We start from the raw sequence: 11,265 nt of genomic DNA on the forward strand, positions 1-11,265 counted from the left end.
GGTTTATCCCTATTACAAACTAAGAAAATATGGCCTTACCAAGGAACTCTTCAGATACTATAACTGTGGCTGACACATCATCTTCCTTTCTTGACTACCCCTGTAAGGAATGGCGTGCAGCAGAAACATCCATTTTGGGTTGTTGAGAGGCAGAAGGCTCTACTAATTGGCAATTGAACATGCAAGAGGGATGCAGCTAGCCACGTCTAGATGTCGAGCACAAACAAAGCATTACTTTAGCAGGAGTGTATGGTTTAGTCTCATATGCTCCTATGAGAGTGCTTAGGCAATTTGTCATTAAGCAGATAGTACCTTTCATTGGTTGTGTGGAATTGGATTTCATTCAATTCTCAAAGCTGGATGCAGATCTGCAACGATGCTTAAAACTACATTGGGCCACAAGTAAGAGAGATCTGCCCTTCATAGAATATATTGAGCAACATCCTTCTTATTACCAATTGCTGCAACATTCAGAAGATCATCCCTATGAGCTCGCTATGGAGTTGCCCATAGTTGTATCTGGATTTTGTTTATCCCAAGTCCTGCACAAGCGTGCCTTACGTGATGTTGATTCACAGAATGCATCCAAATCACGAGGGAACAAGATTCATAAATGAAGCACAGATCTATTGAGTTGATTGGTAAAACAAACCAAATCTAACGCTGCTACTATACAACGATAGTTTGACATACCTTACAAAGCAATTTTGGGGTGTCTCAAATGTTGGTTTCCTTTTGAGAAAAGACATTGTCAACATATTTTGGTTTAACTCTTTCTTTAATGATGTTTTGTGGTGGGGCTTGTAACCCAAATACATTTTTAACTATCATCTTTGGTACAAAGTTTTGGATTCTTAGTTTTTGAGTTTTGTGCATTGGTGGAATTTGTTGATCATAGCTTTCTCTATTCAATTTTAAGGTTCTCATTCGAGTTGTTCTTATGGTGGCTTTGATTTGGATCTCCCTTACAGTATCGTTATTATATGAAGAGAAAAAAAAAAGAGAAGTAAAATTAAAAATGAATTTTGAACTACGTCCAACCTAATCCCTTTCAAAGGGGTACGTAGAGCAACTCATCTCATGAGTTCAGCCACTTCTATAAATAAAATAGTATTTTTCCCCATTTCTCTTTTCTTTACCTGAGATGTTTATTTATAAGAGAGTGATTAGTCTATTCAAGGTTGTATACCCACAGAAGAAGGTAGACTATAAAGATTTGGATAAACCTCCTAATTCGATTAGGAGAGGTGTTCCTTAAGGATTAAGAGAAGAGGAGATTGAACTACTTCTGGTAACTCTGCTTTTAGTTCTCTCACTACTCTTGCCGCCTAGAAACCCTAGTTCAATCTCCAAGTCTTGTGACTGATTTGATTAGTTGTACTCTAATTTTTGCAAGAAAAATTCAGAGAAATGTTATGCTCACCTCCCTTGTTCGATCCATACAGTTGGATTACAATTTTGCTAAAAACTATGTTGCTAAACCGACTTCACTCCAAGCTGTGCCATTTTCAGTGGAAGTTGGTTTTAGGATTCAACTTGGGCGTGAACTACCACTCTGAGAGCTACATCCGTGGAATCCATATAAGGTATACATCTCCCTCATTTTGGTTTTAAATCTGATCTGGTTTGGTGCAAGAACGATCCTACAAAAATGCAGTTTTTCTGAAACTAGGGAATGCGATTCCTCGAAGGCTGAAAAAAATTTTTAAAATTTCGTCCAACCATCTAGCATGGTTCAGCCATCTATATGATGGATCTTACCTTCCTTCAATTTAGCCCCCCTGCCCATTCATAGGGAGGAAATTATCAAAAGACAAAACACGACATTGTTCAAGTGTGGGCATTCAGCCCCCTATGTGTCAAAGCAGTGTCTGCACAATGTTAATCGATATTTGAGCGCTCGGTGGCCTTTCGTATGTTGTTACCATTGAGTGATGAGAAGATAAACAGGCGTTGATGACATAGCAGCCATCATTAGCACTTTTCTTAACCATCGCATCATCCTAAATGCGACACATTCGTGCGTGTGGCCTTGATATGATAACTGCCTTTTAAAATGGCGATTGCTGACATGACACTTCTTTTAAAATCGATGCACCATTTATCCCGCCCTTTTGAATGGTGTTTTAGTAAATCTATACTTTGCTTTTTTCATTAAGCATCGACGAAAGGCCTGTAATCATGCTTGTTTGTCTTCCCCGACGCCGTTTGTCATTCCCGACACATGAGAGGGTTTCTATAAAGGATAGTGCACCCATTCACACCATTTTATTTTGCTCACTTGTTAATTTTGGGCTATTTGATTTCTGTGTGTGGTATTGTTTACTGGACACCTCTTCCTTCTCTAGCTTGTGTCCATACCTTTTCCTATTCTCTTCTCTATCACCAATGGCTCCTCGCCAGAAGACGTCTGAATGCCCTTTTGTCGACTTCGTCAAGGTAGTCGATACGATAGAGTTGTTGTCTGAATGAGAGGCAGCCAGGATGGTTGACGGTGGTAAGGGGTTTTGGCCTCCAATGCCGGTGGCCAAGGGTGAGAGTGGCACATTTGACGTTGTCGAGGGTTCTGAGTTAATGTGTCTCTACGACCGACTAAGTCAGTCGGTGTCGTTTAAATGCCAAGAGCCCAGGGCAAATAGCTCCAAATCACTCAATAGTTATTCTGGTTGGGCGTGTTACATTTTAGAGAACCCTATCTACTGCTGTCTTTTGTGGGATTCCGGTCTCCTGTGCTTTGTGGACCGCTTCATGGACCTCCCTAGTAAAGAGGGGCTAAAATACGTGAAATCCCTCCTGGATCACTAGTGCTGTCGTACTCACACGTTTGTGGCCACAGTCGGTGAGTTCACGATCACCGTTGAAGATGTTGTCACCTTATTGGCATTACCCGTTGGTGGGGCGATGTCTAACCACCATCCGCAATTTCCCGAGCCTCTCCTTGCTAATCTATCGGGTCTCTATGAAGAGTTATTAGCAGATATTGCAGTGTTCAAGTCCCAAATTGACCAATCAACTACCCGAGGTAAAATGCCTCTCTAAGCATGGATCACCTACTAGTTTGAGTCCAATGGTAGGGGAGATGTAATGGTGTGCGAGGGTGAGGGCCAGTGTCACCTTGCCACCTTTATCCTGTACATAGCATCCCGTTTCCATTTTTTGGGATTACCTGACTACGGCCTCCCTACAGTTCCTATTACTATGATGGTTGTCGGAGGCCATTAGCTTCCACTCGGGTCGATGTTTTTTGGGATAATTTGTTCGAATAGATAGACGACACTATTCAGTAGATAATGGACCCGAGTCTCAAGAGACATATCAGCTACGTCTTTGTCCCTTTCCTGTTCATGTCCATATGCAAGCGTCTAGAGCTCAGTGTGACACCTCGTGCTCTTTCTCCAATGCGAGTTAGCATCACAACTTTGAACGGGGATGACACTGAAGACCAAACATTGGGGGTTTGTCGTGGAAAGCATTGGCTTCTTGCAACAAGGCACAACAATTTTCAGATTAACGAGGTTGAATTAAAGTTGTCATCTACTGAAGGTTTTGTGTGAAGACCATACATCCGCTGTGTTCGGCATGCCATGCCGTTTTGTGTTGGCATTAATGTTCCTGAGGACGATGACCAACAAGGCGTTGTGGAGATGACACATCCCGTCTCAGGCATGGTGCGCCTCATCCTGTGGCCTGGTGTGATCGCGTACATAGATCGTATTAGTAAAGCTCAAGTCACAGCCTATCGCCCTGATCTGCGCCAGTTTGGGTATGATAATCTCGGTGGCCAATTTCTACGTTCCACGGGTGAAGATATCTTCTAGACCCGTCAACATTGCCTAGCCTTCCCTAGGACTTCCCGATTTCCAATCGTGGGATACATGAGGGTCCCGAGCTGCAAGTCCCATCAATTTGCCTACCTTTGTGCCTTGTTTGGGGGATTATAGATGTTCATGGGATCAGATCCCTGTCCACATCACATCATGGCCTCCCCGAGGGTCATGCCGCAGATCAAGAGCAGAGGCCAACTAGTCCCCTGCCTAGCTTGCCGAAGGGTGAATTCATCGGTGTACTTTGAAAGGGGAAGCGCCTCACTGCTGAGGAAGAAACCTAGGTTGGCGAGGGTACATCGCATTGCTGATCCACCTGTGCCCATTGTGCCACGGTCCCCCACATCAGATGTAGCATCATCCAGAGTTGGGGACAATACAGGCATGCGTTCACAGCCTCTAGGTCGAGAGGAGGGCAGGCTAGAGCCTCCTACCCAAATACCTGAAGCGAGGAGCGTGCCTGATACAGAGTCGACGCAATCAGCAATGCCCATTCCTGCTGAGAAGGTTACTTCCGCCCATGTCTCAGGCGGACCTATGAAGAAGATGGCTCCTCGTCCTCGGAGGAGGGAGCTTGAAAAGGTTGATCTAGTAAGAAGTTATTCTCTGATATATTTACACCATTCTGATTGCGATTAGTTTTGTTTTGCTCTTGTTACTAATTTGCTTACAGTCTTTTGTTCTGAAGCATGTGGAATCAGAAAGCCCACAGCCTGGTGTGGAGGCCCCAAAGGTCCCTTGCGAGGACGTTGTGGGTGAAAAGGTATGTGTAGCGTTACCGTGTGTATTAGTTCTGCATTGCGAATAAGTTGGGTACTGATTGTTTGTGCTTTTCATCGCAGATGCCCTTTGAGGTGGATCCTTCTACCAAACCAATATCACCTAATATCAGGCGACTGGTGCGAGAATTGCAGTCATTGCAAGCCCCTCAGTCAGGGTTGGGAGGCTGTTGAAAGTGTTGGCATCGATGGCAGCACTCCAATTGCCGTTGCACGAGAAGGAGAAACCCCTGCGGAGGTGCTAGAGGAGGTGTGTACTGAACTGGTCCCTGAGGCAGAAGCTACCCTAGAAGGCCCGTCAACCAATGACGCAGCTAAACCGCCAGTTTCGGGGTTATAGCATGCTACCACTAAGATACAGGAGCCTATTACGGCCACGATGCTGACTGAAGCACCGCCTGAGACAATAGTGCCGAAAGTTCATCGTGATGCAAGGGTTATGACTGTTAATTCTGTCGAGTTCAATGTTCCCATTGGCCCAGGGGTCCAACTTGAAGGTGAAGCCGTGGACTTTGAATCGGTTTCACCGTCCAAGGCACTGTCTTACGAGGAGGAACTCGCATTGGTCCGGGGGGAGTTGAAGGAGTACCTTGTCAAAAATGACATCGCTCCTCTGGGTTATGAGACCGTAGATCCCATCTGCATCTAGGGTCTTCGTACATATGACAAGTACCCTGTATCATGTTCGGTGGCGAAATTTGCATCCATGTTGCCCTCTGCTGCCCTTCCTTCGGTGGTTGTGGGGCCGGCTCTGAACACTATTGCCGCAATGATGGATTGCATTATGAACCAGCCTAGCAACGAGCTCTCATGGTTAGAAATTTCTCCATGGTTGAAAACCTATGAGTCCTCTATCATAGGCTTTCAAATGGGACAGATTAAGGAATGGGTCATCATGTTGGCCCATGTATTCTATAAGGCCGGTCTCAAAGGATCGCCATCTGTTTTTGGTCGGTCACTGAAGGATGTGCGCCTTCGTCTTAAAGTGATCAAGCCCAGTCTCTCAAAGGCTATTGAGAAGCTAGAAGCCCTCATGGAGGAGTCTCGACGCCAGAGGAAGATAGTGCCCGAGTACGAAGCGGAGGCGAAGGATTTGATGGACTTCGAAGAGCGGGAACAGGGTGTAGAGAATATAGACAACATGAGGAAAAATTGGTCCGCCATGTGAACATCTGAAATTATTCATTCTCTAAATCATTGGAGATTTTGTAAGGGAAAGAAGAAATATATAATCCTTGTCTTATGCTGGTGTCGATTGTGTCCCCCAAGTACTTTTGACTAATTTGCGTGTTAGCGTCTTTATTGCAATGCCAACGGGCTACCGTCCTTGGCACGTTACACTCAAGCTCTGGTGCATACCGATCTCAATCATAGAGGAAGGTTTTCCCATTACCTTAGATCTTAAGTGTTATCTGTTATGAAAGAGGCTTCGCAACAACATCCAAGAGAACTTCATCGCATATCAAGGAATTTCGAGTTTGGAATAAGTCTTCATCGCATATTAGTCGTGACATAGAATTTGAATCGAAGTTATGACTGAGCATCATTGCTATGCATGTAGTTGGTAAAACATACTGTGTGCATTTTTCGGGTTGAGGACTCAACGCAAGTGCCGAGAAACATGGCGCGAGTATCCAATGTCACATGTTCTACAAATTTCTATTGCAACTTATATTAGTGCAAGTGTCAAATAAAATCCAAACAATCAAAGTCAGGTGATTTGTGAATTTTATCGCAAACAAATACCTCTGTAAGTGTTCTGGACTTTAATCGTAATCGAGTACCATTGTGAGTATCATTGGTCTTTAATCACAGACTACTTGAGAAAAAGGAATCAAGTGTTGCTTCAATTCCGAAATATCATCGAGTGCTAAAGGGTTATCTCATAATGCAAATAATTAGCACGTGCATAGGAAAGGAAATCGAGCCACTTCATAGGAAGATGTAGCTCTTTACCCATGCAAGGGACGAATGTCATCGCACCTTGAGACACTGATAATCTTTGTGGGCGATACTGTCAGGATCTAGTCATAGCGTAGATAACTAGCACAAGTTAGGATTTTGTCATAACCACGTCTAGGAATGCAACTAGCCCTAAGGACTAATCATGAGCAGCCTCAGACATTTGTTGCCTTTATAGTAAGGCTTTTATCACCATACTAGAAGACTTCTTGGGTTCTCTTGTGGAAGTAAGACTTCAATAGTCAGAACAAGTGTTGTTTTTAACAAAGTATTATTGTCCATATGGGATGGGTTAAGTTTACCCCCCTAGGCTATTATAATTATGAGTTAGACAAAGTACCTATAATTTGTCGTGTATCACTTATGGTCATCATGGTAATTCTTCACAAATTGCATCATTTCCATCTTATTTCGTGGGGTTGTTAGGGAATACAAGATCGCATCTGATTTCGTCAACGACCTTTTAGGCTGCCAAGGAACATGTGATCACGCTTGGGGTTGTCAAGGAATACGAGAGCGTGCCTAGGGTTGCCAGGGCCTTCCTAGGCTTTCCAAGGAATGTGAGAGCATGCCTGGGGTTGCCAGGGAATATGAGAGTGCGACTGGGATTACCAGGGCCTTCCTAGGGTTGCCAGGGGATATGAGAGTGTGCCTAGGGTTGACAGGGACTTCCTGGGGTTGCTAGGGAATATGAGAAAGCGCCAGGGGTTGCTAGGGCCTTCCTAGGGTTGCGAGGGAATATGTGAGCGCACCTGGGGTTGCCAGGGCCTTCTTGGGGTTGCTAGGGAATATATGAGGGCGACTAGGGTTACCAGGGAATATGAGAGCGCTCCTAGGGTTGCTAGGGAATATGAGCATATATGTATATGTGATAAACATATCTAGAATTTAGCACACAAATTGTATCAAACAAAATATGAAATAACGAAGGATCATAACTTTATTGCACTTTCAGAATACATGAGTACATCAAAGCTTGATCACAAGAATTCAAAGTTCAAAAAAAATCATTAACATATGCATCAAGAAATCATCGCACTCTATTAACAGGTTATGTACATTAGATACAATCACAGAAGAACTTGCAAGAATCCCAAAAAGTGGGTGATATATTCGATACATTCATCCTCAGAAGAAATACATGTGATAGTCATATCTTATAGAATTTTATTCAAAATAGGGCTTCAACTAGTTGCCACTCACCATTTCATCTTCTTTCCTAGTGTCCGCGGTTTTTAGCACGTAATAGCCAGACAGGTGAGCTTCTTTGATCATGTACGGCCCGTCCCAAGTAGGAGAAAATTTTCCAACAGATTTGCCTTGTCTAATATGGAGCATTGTTTTAAGGACTTCGTCCCCTTCTTTAAATTTCCTAGGTCTTACTAGCTTGTTAAAGTTTGTGGCTAAGGCTTGTTTGTACTTGATTTGTCGTTGTAACACTCTTTCCCTTTCTTCGTCGATACATTCTAGCTTTTCTTCTAACAATTGGTCCATGTCCTCTGTTTTGAATTTCTTCCCCGTTGCGAAGGCTACATGGGCGGAGACCGTTCGTATTTCTACTAGTAGCACTGCTTCTTGACTGTACAAAGGGTTGCCTGCATTCCCTTTCTAATCATTATTCGGTAGGCCCAAAGGGTTTCTGATAATTTCTCCGACCAGTACTTCTGATTGTCAGCCACCATCTTGCTCAACATTATCAGTAAGGCCTTGTTGGTGGCCTCTACTTATCCATTCCCTTCCAGGTAATAGGCCGTAGATGTGCCCAATCTCGCTCTGTGTTGCCCCAAAAGGTCTCAAACTTCTTGGATCTTTATGGATAAGCCATTGTCTATCAGAATCCTCATTGGAACTCCAAACCGATGAACTATATGTTGCTTGAGGAAGTTTGCTATATTTTCCGCACAGATTCTTCGTAAAGGCACAGCCTCCGCCCATTTAGTAAAATGGTCTGTGGCCACTATGATGAAGCAGTATCTCTGGGAAGGTTGATGGATTTTGCCTATGAAGTCTACTCCCCAGGTGTGAAAAGGCCAGGGTGTAATGACGGGGTAGAGGTTGTTGGAAGGTCGATGTATCCTCTCGACATGTATCTGGCATTTATGACACTTATGCACATGTTTCTGGGTGTCTTCTACCATTGTGGGCCAATAGAAACCTAGGTGCAGGATGTAATTGTATAGGGCCATTTGCCCCTGGTGTGGAGCAGGTTCAGAGCTATGGGCTGCTTCAAGGATTTCTTCTATTTCGTCACCAGCTAGGCACCGCAGGGGCTTACCAGTGTGGGATTTTTTGTACAGCACCCCTTCCTGAAGATAGAATCTCTTGGCCCTCGCTAAAAGCTTTCTCCTCATCGAGGATCCACTGGCAACACGTTTTCTATCAAGTAGTTAATGTACATGCTTCTCCAGTCTGCCTCTCCTACTATGAGGCATTCTCTCCCATCTACCTCTGGGATGCTCTTCTCACAATCGCTCTATACCCTAGCCCCATCTGCCTTCATTGCAAGCTAGTAGTACCCTAATCTTTGTAACCTCCGGTACAACGTGCTGGTTATATCTCCGTAGTAGGTTCTATGGATTTCACTCAGGACCATCTCTGCCTCTTTTGACCCCAAGCACCTCGTTCTAACATCGTCGGTCGGCCGATGATATAGTACTCCGTTCACTAGTTGGAATCTTAGAATCACCTTGCTGTCCTGCATCGCCACATTTGGGATGCTCAACTTCTGTATTATGTTGTGTCTCCAATCATCCGCAGCGATTTCATCTTTCTTCTCTACCCAGTGCCCCAATCTATCGGTTGATGGTTCACAAAGTGTCCGAATGGTAATGTTGATCAGGTTTTCGCTGGGTTGGGCTTTTGATCCGAGGGTGGCAAGTGCGTCCGCATACCTATTTTTGGCTTTGTTCTAGTGTACGTAGGTTACTTCCAGGTCACGAGTTGGTCTCTGGATTAAGGTCCTATACGGCAGGATCATTAACTCCTTGACTGTGGTGCTTCCATCTAGCTGACCAATCACTAACTTAGAATCCCCTGTCACCTTGATCTTCTTAGCCCCAGAATCTCTTTCTACGGTCAACCCCAAGACTAAGGCTTTGTATTCGGCTATGTTGTGGGAACAAGGAAATTGGAGTTTAAACGAGTGAGCGGAGGTGTTGTCGGCGGGTGAGGTCAGGGTAATTCCTACCCCGGCCGAGGTGCTAGTACTACTTCTATCGAAAGTTAGGGTACACTCTCCTTCTTCAACCATTGTGATCATGGGCAAATCTCCCGAGACTTCTTTAGATATACGGAAGTTCTCATTGGTGGGGAAGGCAGTTAGGAGGTCTACCACTGCTTGACACTTGATGGCCCGAAGAGAGGAGGTTTGTCCATGAAAAACTTGATAGGGTCACTACGTGCGATTGGCCTCACCCTTTGACCTAAGATGTAGTGCCTAAACTTTTGCGTAGCAAATACCAACGCCAGACATTGTTGTTCCATGTGGGAGTAGTTCCATTCGGCTAGTTTGAGGGTTCTACTAGCATAGTATATTGGATGTTCAACTCCTTCATCATCATCTTGTGCCAACAGACATCCTATCGCCTCTAAGTTCGATGCAATGTATACCTTACATTGTCGGCCATCCTTGGGTGGTGACATGGCTGGGGCTTTAGCTAGGGTATCCTTCAACTGCTTAAAAGCCTTCTGGTGCTCTTCTGTCCACTTGAACTCCATAGACCTTTTGGTCAATGGTGTCTCCGGAAGCGTGTCGTTAACCACTTCGAAACACTAGTTTAATAATTTATAAATTTTTCCAATCCTCAGGTAACCTTAAACAACATAGAATGTGGTGAGGAAGGGGTCGAACCCATAGAGAAGCAAGGGAAAAATTATTATTCCTCTTTGTTTCGGACAAATAAAAAGAAAATGGAATTGGGAATTGTAGAAAATAAGAAAATAAAATTTATTAATACTGTATTAAAGGTTCATAATTAAACAAGACAATAATTAAAATTCAGAAATTAAAAGAGCACTAAAAGCAACAAAAGAAATAAATAAAAGTGATCCAAAATTTCGATCCAATGGTGGTAGTTGTAGATTGGCTGGACGGATTACAAGAACCCCTCTTGACAAGACATGGGCGTCCTTCCCTTCTTCATCCCTCGAACCCCTTAAGACACCTAAGCCTTGAACCGAACAAAGTTGGATCTGCAAAACACATAAACGAACAGAAATTAAATCTAAAAGATTGTTGGAATGAAAATAACAAAAAATAAAATAAAGAAAATAAAAAGACGGTTGATCAGATCCAGTGGCGGTAGTTGCAGATTGGTTGAACAGCTTGCAGGAACCCCTCCTGACAAGAACTGGGCGTCCCCCCCCCCCTTCTACAACCCTTGAACTCCTCAAGAAACCTTAGCCTTGTGAATTGGGTGAATCGACCAACCCTTGAACTCCACAAGAAACCTTAGCTGTGTGAACTGGGGTCCTTTTTATAGAGAAGGGTGGATATAACTGGGATTAGAGAGAAAGAGGGGGACGACAGTTGGTTTTTTGCAGAAATATGGGTGCCCCAAGGTTGAGAATGGAGGGTTAGGATGGTTCTAAGAGGATCCTAAGGCTGAGAAGAAAAGGAGAGGGCGCCCAATATTATGTAGGGCTGAGATTTGGGCGCCCAGAAATGGATGGTGTATATTGAGGTGCCCAAAGTTGAAAGG

General features: G+C 44.0%; 1 protein-coding gene across 4 annotated transcripts; it reads left to right on the forward strand.

The window, feature by feature from the left end:
- Nucleotides 1-2,372: 2,372 nt before the first annotated feature.
- Nucleotides 2,373-5,852, forward strand: LOC104589666 (uncharacterized). Of its 4 annotated transcripts, none has more exons than XM_088898945.1 (3): nucleotides 2,373-4,406; nucleotides 4,513-4,587; nucleotides 4,667-5,852. In XM_088898945.1, the coding sequence occupies exons 1-3, from the start codon at nucleotides 3,942-3,944 to the stop codon at nucleotides 4,775-4,777; spliced, it is 651 nt and encodes a 216-aa protein (XP_088755071.1). In that variant the 5' UTR covers nucleotides 2,373-3,941; the 3' UTR covers nucleotides 4,778-5,852. The 4 variants fall into 4 exon arrangements, with proteins under 4 accessions (XP_088755071.1, XP_088755070.1, XP_010246363.1 ...); XM_088898944.1 differs by having other exon boundaries at nucleotides 2,374-4,415; XM_010248061.3 differs by having other exon boundaries at nucleotides 2,374-4,406; nucleotides 4,498-4,587.
- The last annotated feature ends 5,413 nt before the right edge of the window (nucleotides 5,853-11,265 follow it).

The sequence above is a fragment of the Nelumbo nucifera genome, chromosome 2 (assembly GCF_055504915.1).
Source record: "Nelumbo nucifera cultivar China Antique chromosome 2, China Antique-T2T, whole genome shotgun sequence".
NCBI classification, from domain to species: Eukaryota; Viridiplantae; Streptophyta; class Magnoliopsida; order Proteales; family Nelumbonaceae; genus Nelumbo; species Nelumbo nucifera.